Source organism: Camelina sativa, chromosome 8 (assembly GCF_030686135.1).
Source record: "Camelina sativa cultivar CO46 ecotype springtype chromosome 8, ASM3068613v1".
Lineage (NCBI taxonomy): Eukaryota > Viridiplantae > Streptophyta > Magnoliopsida > Brassicales > Brassicaceae > Camelina > Camelina sativa.
The window spans coordinates 7136771-7152222 of NC_141887.1; the positions used below are offsets into that span (position 1 = coordinate 7136771).

Genomic DNA, 15452 nt, shown 5'->3' on the forward strand with positions numbered 1-15452 from the left:
TGTTTTTTTTTTTCATGTTAAGAATTGAATTATCATTGGACTGACTTTGATTTGCATTTTTAGGTCTAATTGTTTTAACATATTTGGACCTGACATTTTTATCGATAGTCTTAGTCGAGTAATATTTGTGACAGTCTTCAAGATGTGATAATCATCATTTCTCTAGAACAATAGTTGTGCATGGATTTCATCTAATAGTTTTTGTTTGCACTAGTATATTAAACCCATAATGGAATGAATAAAATAGTTCAATGATATCAGGAAACCCTTATCTAGAAACGTAACCCCTACTACATGTGCGTACGTATTTTAACATATTGTATACATGCAAACTAATCTAGTGTATATATATTACACTATATGGTATACGTACAAACATTAAACTATAAAACTTATATTGTATACATGCATTAAGTTACGTCTACTACATTTAGTATCATGTCTACGTAGAATAGATGAAAGGAAATGGTTTTTCATTATGGGTAGTTTCATACTTAATGAAGATAAGACTAACTTGTATTAATTTGTGAAACGAATTTGTGCAAATTACTTCTGCTGAAACGAATTTGTGCGTCTCATATGTCTGATGAATAAACCTGAATCTTACTTAGAATGGGGATAAAACGAAAATCCTAAAATTAAAAGCATGTCTAGAAAGAGAGACAATGCGTGTGAGAGCGTCATTTCTTCTTCTTCTTGCCATCATCGGGTCTAATGAGTTGAACAGGAGCTGCTGGTACCCTAAACCACCATTCCCTTATCCGCCTCTCTAACCGGTCACTACTCGCTTTCCTCCACCCGACTTCCCTCGTGAACCACTCTACAAACGCAATCGTTATTAAGTACTTCACTGGAACAACCGCCAATATAACTGCCACTGCCACAAGCGATATAGCTGTTGTATCTGTAGCCTGAAAACATATTAGAGAGACAAGAGTGTTATTATTATCAACCACAGACTCTCCGATTTATTTTAAGCCGTCATCATTAGTTTTTGTAACATTATACCTGAGGAAGAATTGCAAGAGTAATGGCTCTTATTTTGAGGAGACCAACGTTAACTGCTTGGATTAGCGACTCAAACTGGCTGATTGCGTCTTGTAGCACGAGTAGCTGCTCCACTGCGTTTTTACTTGGTGGAGCCTTCACTCGAACAGCTTTTGGCTCTTTCCCTTTGTTGAACTGCTTACGCCACAACATCACTATAGCCACTATGACTAATATTGACGGTAGTATGAAACCAATCCACCCACTGCACAACATAACAAGACTTTTTCACTCTAATCAACCTTTTTCATCATGTCAAAAATTCTGAAATCTTACCTGATGATCAAATAGCTGACTAAGATCATGAACACTGTTGATTTATAAGGATCTTGCCAAGAGGCTAAGAGATTTATACGCAAGCCTAGTTTGATGAAAGGTAACAATAGCTCCTGCAATGTGACTATTGGTTAATATAGTACTAGCAAAGAAAAAGGAAAAAGATGAATAAGGAAGCATCTCACGATACCTTCATAACTGCAACGTTAGTGTCAATTCCTTCTACTTTCACTTGTTCCACAGTCACCTGAGCAGCTTCAGCCCTGTCTGTGTCTAGGATTGACTGTTTCAGAGCTATCTCTAATGGACTCGTCTCCCCAACACAAAAATCTCCTATGATTGTCATTTCTTCACCCATATTTGTTTCAGTCTCTAGATTCAAGCCAAAATGCTCAAGCAATTTGAGTGAGACTGGAGATAAGTTTGAGGGCCATTTCATATACTGAACAAAACCGGCATCAGAAGGAGCATCAGTGGTTATGCGAGAGACACGGCTGGATAGAGCTTCTAAGACCATATCTCCACCAGGGAGACTTTCTGCCAGGTTAAATATAAGCAGTGTTTTGTATTGGGAAGAGAAGACTTGAAAAGCTTCCTTTATTGCACGGTACCGGAATATGCCAAGGATTGCTCTTGCAAGTATTTCTGATCGTTGAATCCCTTTAAAGTTGTATCTTCGTATGAACCATTGTACACGAAGGATCTCCAGACATATTCCCAACCAGTAGTCTCGACGAGCATTGCCTTTAAACTCTGTAAACTCAAAATATACCGGCTCTTGCCTGTACATACAGAACAAGATAAAGCAAATATATAAATCCACGAGCACAGAAAACGAGACAGACATAATACTATAGACTATAGTCCATTAGCACACTTACACTAGAATTGATTTGTACATGATGGCTTTATCAAAGATGCGAGCACCCAATGGCCCTGTCAACTCAGGTTTGATGACCTGTTTTATGTCTTCAGTGAGATCATATCGCATGGGCTTATCACCACCACCCATTGAATCAAAATATAGAGCACAGTTGGTAAGTGTCAGTTTACCTACAAAAGGAAATGCTTGATAAATATTGAGATGGAAACAAAACCAACAAATTAGAACCACAGTTTTCATCTTTCTCCTTTTGCTTAAGGTATAATGCCACTGCAGAAGATTAGAATAACTAACATGACTATATGCAGAGATCTCTCCAGAAGTTTACCAGGCCATGCTGAGATGCCCACGTGTTTAAGAACCGGTAAAACAGGATTTGCACCATCCATATCAAGAACTATTTCTCCCTTGCCAAGCTGAAGATTGGCAGCTGAAGGTCCTAGAGTGCTTTTTGCAGCCTTGAAAATCCTACAAATATAAGAGGGCAAGAAAAAGATTCAAAAAGATTGATTCCTGCTTTAGATAATGGATAGCATTAAATGAGCCACAGAAAATTTAAATCATCTTCAACATTATATTAATTAGAAAGCAATAGTCTTTTGACGTAATATGTTGCCAGCTAAGGGATCATTAGGCGTGTTTGAGGTAAGAATAAGTAAGTAGATACTACAGAAGTAGACTGAAGTATTTAAAGTACCAGAAAAGGAGACCAAAATTTCAAAACCACCAATGTGTCATAACACTTAGATGGTGCATCAAGTAAACAAATGCAGAAAAGTATATTAAAGGAATGGAAATAAGTAGTGGTAAGTTCATACTTGTCAAGTGTGCGGATGTATTTGTCATATACAAGGAAATGAAGCCTGTGGGCTGACGAGCTAGTCAGTGCATCAAAAAGATTATGTACAGTTATTGCATCTGCAATGGCAGGACAAACCGGAGCAATTCTTGCAAAAGCCTCTTGCCCAACAGACTTTTTTTCATCAACCTAATAAGCAAAGTTTTCAGTAGAGAAGTCAGTTCAGTCCTTCCGATCATGAATAATGCATAAACAAAGGAAGTTTAAAATGGTAATAACCTGCATAGCCATATTTGTGGGACTCGAATAGAATAGCGACCACCCATCCTCATCCTCTAAGTCCTGCTTGGAGGGAGATGCTGCATCCTAAACTTGGCAAATTTGAGACAAAAACAAGAAGATCAATCCAAATATTTCTTTTTAAATTAAAAAAAAAAAAACACCAAAAAATGGAAACCAGAGAGATAAGATTTCTCACTTTGTTCTCCTGCTCACTTGTAACACTTGGGGTCTCCCAAGCAAGCATCATATCAAACATAAGCTGACGGAACTCTGGATCACTTAGGTAATCAGGCTTCTTCATAACTTGGTGAAGTGCATGAAAAGAGCAGAACTCTAAAAAGTTCCTTGCATATGTCAAAAGCTGCTTAACACTCTCAGGCAACTCAACATCAAAATGATGTTGCAGGTCTTCTGTGGCTATTTCAAGGATCCTGAAAATTGGCAAAACCCAAAGAAATTTCCCTAAAATCAATTCACAAAAACACCAATTCCCAAGTATAGCCCAGAACAGTAAGGAATAATCACATCGCGTAATAAAGATTAAGCAATCGCAAGTATAAACCCAGGATCCGAGACGTATATGAATCTCGAAAATGTTGAAGAATCTAAGAGAGAGAGAGAGAGAGAGTAGTTTACTTTGAACAACGGGAGACGACGGAATTAGCGAGAAGAGAGAGCTGAGGAATAGGTTTCGGGGAAGCGATAGGCGACGGAGAAGCATCACCATCGCGACCAGAGGACGTTTTCTTCCGGTGGAACAAAGATTTCAAAGAACTCTGATGCGTCCTCATGAAATTCTCCAGCGCTCCAACTTTCGCACCGCCGCCACCGTCTTCTTCCATCGGAAAAAATCACCACAATGAATGAATCAGATCAGAATTGGTAAAATCGTAACCCTAGATTGCTTCTCGGATTCACTTCCCGAATTAGATTCCTCTCTTAGTTATATTTGCTTTCTTCGTGTGCAAGCTTCGCAGACTCCTCCTTAGTACGCAACTCTACTATGCAGAGAGATCTCCCTTATCCGTGTACGCTTCGCAGTATTCTTAAGTGAGAAAGAAAGATTAGTTATTTGTAACACAAGAAGATTAGTTAATGCGATTTTTATTAACTAAAAGCTATTATTAACAAATCTAATTAATATCTCTAATCAAACCGAATTAAACCGGTCGGTTATTGTAGCTTAAACCGTTTGGTTTACTACCTTGGATTAACACAATGATGATTCAATTTGTTTTTTTTTTTTTTGTTCAACGATTCAGTTTGTTAGTCAATGTAGTGTTTTAACAACTAAAAATCTCAAAACATTTTATTAAAAAAAAAAAAAAGAACAGTGTTGATCTACACGACCATTGATTATGGTCATCTTTAACTCTCTTCTGTTTGTTGTCATGTAGAGGAAACAATAGCTACTAAATGCTGACTCCATTGTTGTTTTGATCTTCTAAAGCTTGGAGTTGTTACTGCGAGGAGGGTCTTTCGCCCAGAGAGGCGGGATGATTCTATGGTCTTGCACAGGCGGCTGCTCTTCTTTTTTCTCGGTTTTTTCTTCTTCGTCCTCTGTAACCGAATTAGAGAATGCATCCGGGTTGGCTTTGATACAGCTTTGCAATGCTACAAATGGATTCACACAGTCTGATCCCTGCAACAACAACAACAACCACACATACAATATCTTTGTAAACTTGCCTTCTAAATGGCACAAAAAATGTAATAACGAAAAAGACAAACTATAGCCAATGTTAATGAGTATTTGAGTTGAGGTTACACTAATCCAAAACAATATAAAATACTCAAGTCTGATCACTGAAACAACAACAGCATAATCAAGATAATTGTGAAGCTTCTCATCTAAAGGGCACAAAATGTAAACGAAAGAGAAACAACTAACATCAATGTGTCAATTTTTAGGAGCATTTCGGTTGAGTTTCCATCATCATACATCTAGTGTTTCGAGCATTTTTCAGGTGAGGTTACATCATAATCCTAAACAATCTAATAACGTTCAGTTAGAAATTACCTTTTCTTCAGCAGTGCTTTTGAGAAAGCAAAGGAACGCCTCAGAGAACTGAGAGCCACAAGAGCCATTACGCAAATCTGCTATGCAAGGACAATCGAGAGCTCTCTGTGCCTTTGCTTCAAGCGACTGATGGATTTGGTATTTGTCAGATAACTCGGTAATTCATTCAAAGCAAAAAAAAAAAAAAAAAAAAATCATGTGGATATAACTGAATAATGAACGAAGTTGAAAAAAGAAAACCTCATTCTCATTCTCATCTTCACCATAAGCTGCAGCTTCTGTGATATTGAAGAGAGTACAATAATGTCATAAATCGCAGAGAGTCAGAGACCAAACAACAGAGAGAATACATAAAAGTGTTTCTTGAGGGATACAAAGATGGAATCAAAAAAGCTTTCTTAGGTTGTATCCCCATAGAAACTATAAAAATCAAAGACTTGAGAATCTTCCTACAAGGAAGAACAATATTTTGAATTGATACTATCGAGAATCGCAAATTTCAATACTATAACACCATTTCATCGTTACCAATCAAACACAGGACCAAAGCAATCTCCAAATCCATAAAAGCGAGATACAGAACACACACAAAAAAAGAAACGATTACGAACCAGCGAGGAGAGAATCCATCGATGGCGACGAAGTATTATCGCCATGAGAATCACGCGGCGAATTCGTAGAAGGAGGAGTGTTCGTCGTCGTCGATGGAATCGAGTTCTCGTCACTCTGAGCTTGACCCATTTTGAGAATTACAATTACTGCTAAAACCTCCGATTAGGAATTTGGTTAGCCGCCGAAGAAGAGAGATCCATCCCCCTCTCTGAAGAAATGCGTCGACTTTAAGAGTCAATTTCGAAAATCGAAATCAAAAAGAAGGCCCAGATAAGTCAATATGGGCCGGGCTTTAAATTATTTGTTGCCAATTGTTTTGATCACCATTGGTTTGAATAAAAGAACCTAATTGAACGATATAGATTATAAACAACAGCGGAAGAAAAAAAAGAAAAAAAGGTTAAGTGTATATACTGATTTGAATCTTAGGTTGTCAAAGTGAAAGTAGGGTCAAACTTTTGTAATATAAAACCCAGAAACACAAAAATGGCTTTGTGAATCTTATCGACATATATAAGTAACGACTCCCATTATCATCAATTCTTCTGGCTGTCAATATCGAAACACACTTTTTCTCGCATTCAAATTTTGAAGACCTTTTTCGTTAGTTAATAATTATGTTTATAGGTTAAGGATTAGTGCAAACTATTTTTATTAACTTTTTTTTTTTTGGGATTTTATAAAAGTTTTATAAAACTAATGAAAAGATTCTAAATAATATAAATGTTCTTTCCGCTTTCTAATTAATATACAGATTTATTAATTTATAAATCAAATATAATATTGAAAATTAAGATCAAAATATTTTATTCAATAATATAATAATTTTTTTTGAAGTTTTTAAGTTACCAACACCAAATTATAATTAATGAGACATGATTTGTCATGTTGGATTTAAAATTTTGCATGTTGGAGAATGGAGATTAAAAGAATCTAGCACTAAAATTAATTATAGAAAATCATATTTAGATATTAATATATTTTCTTGTTTAACAAACTCTTTGGAGTTCTTATGGATGGAAGTGCTCTTAATTTGATATTTTTTTGTTTGTCCCTCAATACAACCAAACATCAAGAGAGAAACATGGTTTATAACAAATTCAACGTCAAACGAGAATTATATGACTAGAAAAATAATCATTAAAATTTGATAAAAAGATGGTGTAGCTTCCGATTTGGTTTTATGCGAGTTATGCTACAATTTGCGTGATAAAATATCGATAGAATCCGTGAAGTGACTTTAATGCAATGGTTACTGTTAAATCCAATTGTAAAAGCCACCATGACAATAGAAATCGAGTTATGTTCCTTATAAATGTATATTTGTAGGGATTTGGCTAATAAACCGGCTTATTGTGGTCTAATAGTTGACAAAAAAAAAGTATATAATTCATTTTCTTTGTCTAATTATATCTCATTTAGGTGTCATGGTGTCATTTTCTTACTCTCTCTTTCTTTCAGCATATAGGTGATTTTAGAGGGAAATTGTTTTAATTTTCATCGCAAAATATATTTTAAAATTTTTTTGAACACTGAAATTATACTTTTCTTTGTTTTATGGATTTAAAAAATATATATTAGATAAGAAATGACATTTTAAGTTAGCACACAAATATATATATATATATATATATATATATATATATATATGTGTGCCTCAAAACTTTAAACATCACTTATATTGAAACACCCTAGGTATATCTTTCAACACCTCTTTGTAGCTGCAAATGCAAAACTGATTAAGACACATTTTATGCACTTAAATTTTATAAAATTATCTGATGTAACAAAAGAAGTTATACTTCAAACATATATAATTCAGCATATAAACATATTGCATTCCCAATTGGAAGAACATAAATGTTATATATAAACTACATATAATATAATATATGTTGACAAACTTGTAATCTTGTGGTTTGTAATAGTAGATAACTCGAAGTTGGAATGGCTAGTATGTCTAATGTGAGCAATACATAATATTTGAAAAAGGACGTATATTATATGGTTTGGTTATGTCCTACATGGACCATTCTTGCATCAAGCCGCAATTGACGCTTTTAAATACACTTGAGAGAAAGAAAATTAAACAAATCGAAATCAAAAGCCTTACAGCAAAGAACAGCATATAAAGTTTCAGAACAAACTCTCAACATTTAACCCATTTAACATATTGCGTATCTATGCTCCCTTGACGATTAATAATATCTTATGAGAAAAGAAAATTACATACCAAATGATTAGAAGCTGATTTTAATACTGTTAATTACGGGTACTAATATCATATATTCAATTTTAAAAAATATATATATATGTATGTATTAAAAGGTAGTATCATATTAAGTCAATTTATTGAAAAAGTAATAATTATGATATGGGATGATAACTAATCAATAGTGTATCAAGTTGTTATTGAACTATTTACACTTGAATTATCATTTCTAGCTTTTTTATTGGTCTACACAAAGTTGTCTTTGGTGACCACATAATTGATGGGGTTGGGAGCTGTGTTATTGTCGATTACAAAAATACACTTTGTAGTTGTTTGTTTGTTTTGTTGATGCAATTAACAGAAATTAATAATGATTTAGTCTACGGGAAAAAAGAAAAAATGGTTTCGACTCTTTTGATATATGAGTTGCGGCCCTAATAGTCTAACCACCCATATCTAATGTTTTAATTCCCATCTTGATTTGTCTAATTATCATATCAAACCAACTAAGTTGCTATAATTAGCCTCGATATAATAGTAAAATTTTCAACGAAGGCCATATCCAATAATATATCTTATTTTATCTTATAGTATAAGATAAAATAAAATATATCTCAAATCAAAAAGGTTGGTAAAATGAAACATCACTATGAATGTTCAACGTTTAAATAGTATCCTATCTTCTCTAGCAACCCATCCTCAAAATACTAGATAGGTTTGGTGTTCACTGGTTAATCAAATCTCTAACCAAAAATAAATCCTAATCTATAAACGTATCTCATTAATTGTTTATTTTTCTAACAATAGGAATTTGTGATAATACGTGATTGCTAACAAAGTACCTTAATTCAAAAATGATCAAGTATGTATTTAATAGACATCGATAGTGCAACCAACAAAACAAATAATTAAAGGAAAACTATATCATGCACCTGGTTTATCGCTATTATTTTCCTTTTTAGGCTTAGTTGAATCTTTTAGTTTTGTATTTTATTAATATCCGCAAATGTAAACCTATTCATTATCATATTACAAAAAAAGTCGATCGAATACTTTACAAATACGAATTTTTAACAACTTTCTTTGAATTGTTTATTCACAGAGACAAATAGTGGCCAATATCACGAATTCACATGAATTTATTAATGATGAGAGCTTTTCCATGTTTTTTTTTTTTTTTACCCAAAGAAGAAGAAGAAGAAGAATGGTTATAATGTAAAAACAAAGCGTAAAACAAAATATTCAAACTGAGTTGCGCTCCAACGTTCGAAAACAAAATGGGGATCCTCGTGAATCAATCCAACGGTCACAATTCTCCATGTGAATCTCTTCAAGACCTTTTGTGTATTATTTTTTCAAACTTCTTTTTAGGTTTTATTCTCTTTTTTTCACCACTCCTATAAGTAAAGGTGGGTTATTTTTCAAGATCCAACCAGACTTATTCAACCAATTCACTCAGATTTTTGTTTTTTTGTTTTGGGTTTTGATTAAAGTGAAAACAAAATAACTTTTTGCAGCTCTCTATTTTTTTTTTGTTTGGGGAGGGATTGATCATTATAAATTTATAATACCTTCCTGTATAAGTGAAGGAACAATAATAAAACAGTTTCTGTTCACTTCACTTTATCCCAATTCGAGCCAAAGTTAACTCTTTGTCAGATCCTTTTGTCTGAAACAGAGTTCTTATTTTTAACCATTTTTTTTTTGTTAAACCGATCAGAAAAACAAACCCGTTTTCCCAAAATGCAAAATCTAAAATGGGTTTTGAATCTCTTGTTTGTTTCTGCTCTTCTTCATAATTTTGTTCACTCATCATCAGCAGAAGTAATCTGTTCGAGCAAAGACAGAGCATCACTTCTGAGTTTCAAGTCAAGCATCATCAAGGACACAACAGGTGTTCTGGATTCGTGGGTTGGTGAAGATTGTTGCAATGAAGACTGGGAAGGTGTTTTATGCAATCGAGCCACGGGAGAAGTCACCAACTTGGTGTTGCAATGCCCTGCGAACGAGCCTACTCTTTACATGAAAGGCACACTATCACCTTCACTGGGTAATCTCCGATCTCTTGTGGTTTTGTCCATAACTGGAACCAAATTCATCAGTGGTTCAATCCCCAACAGCTTCTCTAATCTGACCAGTCTTCGCCAGCTCGTACTCGATGATAATTCTCTCCAAGGCAATGTTCCTTCTCTTTTAGGCCGTCTTCCATTGTTGGACACTCTTTCATTATCTGGAAACCGCTTCTCAGGTCTTGTCCCGCCGAGTTTGGGGAACTTGAGACGCCTTACTATTATGAGTTTGGCTCGGAATTCCTTTTCCGGTCCAATCCCAGTGACTTTCAAGAACCTCCTCAAACTTGATAGTCTTGATCTCAGCTCCAATTTGTTGTCTGGACCAATCCCAGATTTCATAGGCCAGTTTCAGAGTTTAACCAATCTTTTTCTCTCCAGCAACAGATTATCCGGAGGGTTACCAGTTTCTGTTTACAGCTTAGGGAAGCTTCAGATCATGTCGTTGGAGCGCAATGGTCTGACCGGACCACTCTCAGATCGAATCAGCAATCTGAAGTCACTCACTACCCTTCAGTTAAGCGGCAACAAGTTCATCGGTCACATACCAGCATCCATTACAAGACTGCAGAATCTATGGTCTCTCAACCTCTCGAGAAACCAGTTCTCTGATCCTCTGCCTGCTGTTGTAGCCAGAGGATTTCCTTCTCTACTGTCCATTGATCTATCATATAACAATCTTAACATTGGCGCAATTCCAAGCTGGATCAGAGACAAGCAACTCTCAGATATCAACTTGGCTGGTTGCAAACTGAGAGGAACCTTTCCAAAGCTAACAAGACCAACGGCCTTGACCTCGCTAGATTTGTCTGACAACTTTCTGACAGGTGATGTTTCGGCTTTCCTCACAAGCATGACCAATGTTCAGAAAGTGAAGCTCTCAAAGAACCAGCTCAGGTTCGATCTCTCCAAGCTGAAGTTGCCTGAAGGAGTCGCGTCCATTGATCTGAGTTCAAATCTTGTGACGGGGTCGCTTTCAAGCCTGTTAAACAATAAGACAAGCAGCTTCTTGGAAGAGGTCCATCTCACCAACAACCAAATCTCAGGGAGGATCCCTGATTTCACAGAAAGCTTGAACCTGAAAGTTCTCAACATAGGGAGCAACAAAATCAGTGGACAAATCCCAAGTTCAATAACAAACCTTGTTGAACTTGTGAGACTGGACATCTCAAGAAATCACATTACAGGAGGCATACCTCAAGCTCTGGGACAGCTAGCGCAGCTCAACTGGCTCGACCTCTCGATCAATGCACTTACAGGAAGAATCCCGGATAGCTTATTGAACATCAAGACAATGAAACATGTGAGTTTCAGAGCCAACAAATTATGCGGACTGATTCCACAAGGAAGACCATTCAACATCTTTCCTGCAGCTGCTTATCTGCATAACCTTTGCCTATGTGGCAAGCCATTACCAGCTTGTAGGAAGACAATGAAGTGAAACCAAACACACGTTCTGAAGTGGCCAGTCCAACGCTGACTTTATTATCTTAGTCCCCTATTACTTTTACGCATTTCTTCAAAATAGATGATATCTTCTATTTGTCTTTTACTCTTTTCTTACAATTCTATTGTTTCAATCTGATTCTGTTTTCAATTTCATCTAAAATAAATTATTATTACTACTTTTACTCCTCCTGAGCATTGGTAAAACGAAAAACATAAGCTTCATTACTTGTCTAAACAAAAGGAATTACCATTTCCAAGAACTACAAAAAACCCACCTGCTCACAACTACAGTACCATCAGATAACTAACTTCATGATAAAAGCTTAATGTACAACGCATCACAACGATTAGAGATATCCATTTCAATAAGACTAGACCCCCAAAGAACGAGCATAACATGTCTAGTAGTCATCCAAAACCTCTTCTTCCTCTTCTTTACCTTCAGCATCTTTGTTGTCATCATCTGCGTTCTCAACTTCCTTCTCCTCAGTCTCCTCAGCATCATCAGCTTGTTCCTCCTCAGCATCATCAGATTGCTTCTCCTGATCCTCCTCCTGAAATAGTCATCAACATCATCTCAACATTCAAGATTCCACGTATAAAATGAGAAAAAAACAAAGGACAACCCATTTATAGTAAAAACTCATACTTCCTCATCAGCATCATTGTTCTCCATTTTCTTGTTATATTCTGCCTTTAGTTCAGCAGCTTTATCCGTATAAACTTTCTTCTCCTATAAGATCAAGAAACACAACCAGAGTTTTAGATAAAAAAAGCCATAAACAAATCACCATTAAACTAGGAAAGAAAACAAAAAAAGATAACAACTCACTTCCTCAGACAAAGACTTCCACTTTTCACCACCGCGTTTAGCAACCTAGAATCATATATAAATACACATAAAACAGTTGAGCCAACCTCATAAACACTAGGCATAGAACTCAAATACAGTAATTGAACCCAGATAAACATAAAGTCTTACATCCTTAACATTATTAGATGGATTCTCCTCGCTATAAGTTTTACGGAAATCATTCCTGCAAAGGGAAAGCTAACATCAGCACCATCCTGAAGAGAATATATAAAAAAATAATCAACAAAAGTAAGTATGAGACAAGTTAACAATACATGAAGATAAAAAAGGCAGTAAGAGGTCGCTTAGGCTTGTTAGAGGTAGAAGAGCTCTTAGCCTTTCTAACTCTCTTTGCCTTAGGTTCATCAGATGTTGACTTCTTCCTGCAAAAAACAAACACAATCAGAAACTCAATCAATCTCACATATAGAAACATAATCATTTCAACACAAGAAAATAAGGCTAACGAGGTTTTACTTCTCTGCAGGTTTCTTCTTAGCCTCAGTTTGTGTCTCTACAACTTGAGCTTCTGAACAACAACCAAATCCAAAGAGATTATGAGAACACTGAAATACACAATAAGAAGGGGAAAAAAAAACCCAAAGAGATGATTATACCCAGATTCACTCTAATCTTAGCATCGAGACTGCAGTTGTGCATGCTAATAAGCGCTACTGCAACATTCTTGTTACATCCTTCACTGAAACCATTCAAAATCACAAAATAAAGATTCTGAGAAACCCTAGAAATCCCAATCGCTTAATCTGAATAGGGAACCCTAAAATCGAAACACAGATCCGATTCAAAGAATTAAAGGAAGGAGAAGAAAACCACCAGCGAGCGAAAGCACTGCCATCTTTAGCACGACGTAAGGTGGTGGTGGTAGTAGTGGAAGAGGCGTTGCTGCTAGTTTCCGCTTCGACTCTCTTCCTCGGCTTCGGTGCGTTTGTATTCGACGAGGCTCCGGCCATAATCGCAAAGATCGAAATGTGAGAGTGAGATTTGTATATCGCTCGAGAGAAGTCGATTCGATTCGATTCGATTGGATTGGGATGAGAAAGAAGGGTTTCCAGAGACACTGGTGGAGAAGAAAAAGGAGTGAATTGAGAGGGAAACGAAACATTTTTCCCCAAAGTTATGGCGGCAATGTTTTTTTTTCTTAGGGCGACACGGATCGTTGAGCTGGCGTTCTATCCACCGTTGATTTTCGTATACGCGAGTATTGGTCTAGATCTGGAGATGGTTCTCATTTTATTCGCGGTTCCCCAATATATTAATGGGCTTTAGGTTATGAGGCCCATTTGGATTAACCGCTACTGGTCCAGCCCAATATAAGTCTTTTTAATGCAAGAAAAGGTAAAAAAAGGATTGATTGATAAAAATATTTTTTTTAAAAGGAATAGTAAAAAGTGTTGATAACGGTAAAAGTGAGAAAAAAAAAGCCTATAGGGGGAAGATAGGCATGTGGTGGTACAGAGAGGTGAGAAGACTTTTGAAGGGTTTAAGGGTGGGGGTGATGGGGAAGGTGAAATAACAACTTCTCGCTTACTGTGCCCACCACCACCCACGCACCTCAGACTCAGAGAATCTCTCAGACTCATCACTCACTTCTCTTCTCTCCCTTTCAAATCTTTACCATTGTCTTGACTTTTTTTTTAAACTTACTTTCAGATTTTAGACGTCTCTAATCCAAGTTGTATGATGGATTTGTGTGGAATAATATTGTTAAATCTTCTTTGTGCTTTCTTTCGTGTTTTAGTGTGGGTTTTTTTCGCTTAATTAAACTAAGAGTTTAGATAGATGGAATGATTAACTCACTCTCCCTCTCTATCTCTCTTCTCTGTTTTCAATATGATAATCATTGGGAGATTATGGAATAGTAACTTTTTACCTCCAACTCGAAATAAATTATTGTAGAGAATGTTTAATATCATAAACTCATTCCTCCTCCATCAAAGAAGTTAAAAAAAAAAAAAAAAAAAAAGAGATAGATAGATACATTTCCTTAAAACATTATTAGTCTTGTTGCTAAAAAAAAACACTTAAAACATTAGTCTAAGAGAAGATGATTAACATGAAACAAGCTGTTAATTGTAACCTAATAGTACATAGAAGAAGAAGAACAACAAACCTAGAAACATATTACACATATCATCATCACACAAATTGATGAAATATAAGAAAAGAAACCAACATGAAGACATTTGTTTTTTGTTTCTTTATCTTTTTTTTTTTGGTTAAAGAGAGTCGAAGTTAAGAGAATAGCTAAGAGGATCGTAGTTAAAACTGATGTGTTTCTTACTCTTGTTGTGACTTGGTGATGTTCTCATCTTCTTCTTCATCTTCTTTATCTCTGCTCTGATTCTCCATAAAATGCTCTTTATCATCTTCTTCTTCTTCGTCCCAAGCTCCATTACCATTGTGCATCCCATTTCTTTTACTTCTTTTCTTTTCTGTCGGAAGTTAGAAACTTAGAATTGAAAGAGATAGCTGCAAAGGTACAGAGTGAATAATGTCCAAATGTGGAGATATATAATTAATAATGAGGAGATGGAAGACTACTTATATAGGCAGTAGGATCTCTGTCTTTGTTTGTTAGAGATGTCCCAAGAGGAGAATTGATGTTGACCTCTCGCTTTTGAATTTTAGTAAGTATTATTATGATTATCCACGTACACGGTACCACGTGTAGACATTTTTATCTAAATAATCGTATGCTATTGGAGTTTTAACCGTTCGATATAAGTTACTAATCCACAAAACAGTAAGAATATATATACGATTAAAACAAGCAACACAGATGAGGCAGTTGAAAAAAAGTGAGACGTAATGCGGCGATTTGAATAGTTTTTTTGTTGGTAACATGTGAAGTTGAATAGTTTGTTACTAGTCCACCAACTGTTTTTTTTTTCAGCCGAATTTTTCTTAGAGATTTAAAACGCACAAAGGA

At 35.7% G+C, this 15452-nt stretch overlaps 4 protein-coding genes across 5 annotated transcripts; 1 reads left to right on the forward strand and 3 right to left on the reverse strand.

Moving 5' to 3' along the window:
• Nucleotides 1-498: 498 nt before the first annotated feature.
• Nucleotides 499-4507, reverse strand: LOC104706640 (uncharacterized). 2 transcript variants are annotated; one of them, XM_010422837.3, is made up of 10 exons: nucleotides 3924-4507; nucleotides 3484-3718; nucleotides 3285-3371; nucleotides 3025-3194; nucleotides 2535-2674; nucleotides 2205-2376; nucleotides 1514-2105; nucleotides 1324-1436; nucleotides 1009-1252; nucleotides 499-911 (listed from the first exon to the last, which is right to left on the reverse strand). In XM_010422837.3, the coding sequence occupies exons 1-10, from the start codon at nucleotides 4127-4129 to the stop codon at nucleotides 681-683; spliced, it is 2190 nt and encodes a 729-aa protein (XP_010421139.2). In that variant the 5' UTR covers nucleotides 4130-4507; the 3' UTR covers nucleotides 499-680. The 2 variants fall into 2 exon arrangements, with proteins under 2 accessions (XP_010421139.2, XP_087317871.1); XM_087461745.1 differs by lacking the exons at nucleotides 3025-3194; nucleotides 3285-3371; nucleotides 3484-3718; nucleotides 3924-4507 and having other exon boundaries at nucleotides 2501-2639.
• A 75-nt stretch (nucleotides 4508-4582) lies between these two features.
• LOC104706641 (mitochondrial intermembrane space import and assembly protein 40 homolog) lies at nucleotides 4583-6401 on the reverse strand. Its single transcript, XM_010422838.2, has 4 exons — nucleotides 5919-6401; nucleotides 5548-5585; nucleotides 5308-5433; nucleotides 4583-4929 (listed from the first exon to the last, which is right to left on the reverse strand). The coding sequence occupies exons 1-4, from the start codon at nucleotides 6046-6048 to the stop codon at nucleotides 4732-4734; spliced, it is 492 nt and encodes a 163-aa protein (XP_010421140.1). The 5' UTR covers nucleotides 6049-6401; the 3' UTR covers nucleotides 4583-4731.
• A 2871-nt stretch (nucleotides 6402-9272) lies between these two features.
• Nucleotides 9273-11831, forward strand: LOC104706642 (uncharacterized). The gene has a single exon (XM_010422839.3). It carries the CDS (start codon nucleotides 9875-9877, stop codon nucleotides 11639-11641), a length of 1767 nt encoding a protein of 588 aa, XP_010421141.1. The 5' UTR covers nucleotides 9273-9874; the 3' UTR covers nucleotides 11642-11831.
• Nucleotides 11832-11848: 17 nt separating this feature from the next.
• Nucleotides 11849-13628, reverse strand: LOC104706643 (high mobility group B protein 7). The gene is made up of 8 exons (XM_010422840.3): nucleotides 13337-13628; nucleotides 13120-13202; nucleotides 12980-13031; nucleotides 12778-12885; nucleotides 12632-12686; nucleotides 12482-12526; nucleotides 12299-12382; nucleotides 11849-12203 (listed from the first exon to the last, which is right to left on the reverse strand). Exons 1-8 carry the CDS (start codon nucleotides 13471-13473, stop codon nucleotides 12051-12053), a joined length of 717 nt encoding a protein of 238 aa, XP_010421142.1. The 5' UTR covers nucleotides 13474-13628; the 3' UTR covers nucleotides 11849-12050.
• Between the last annotated feature and the right edge of the window lie 1824 nt (nucleotides 13629-15452).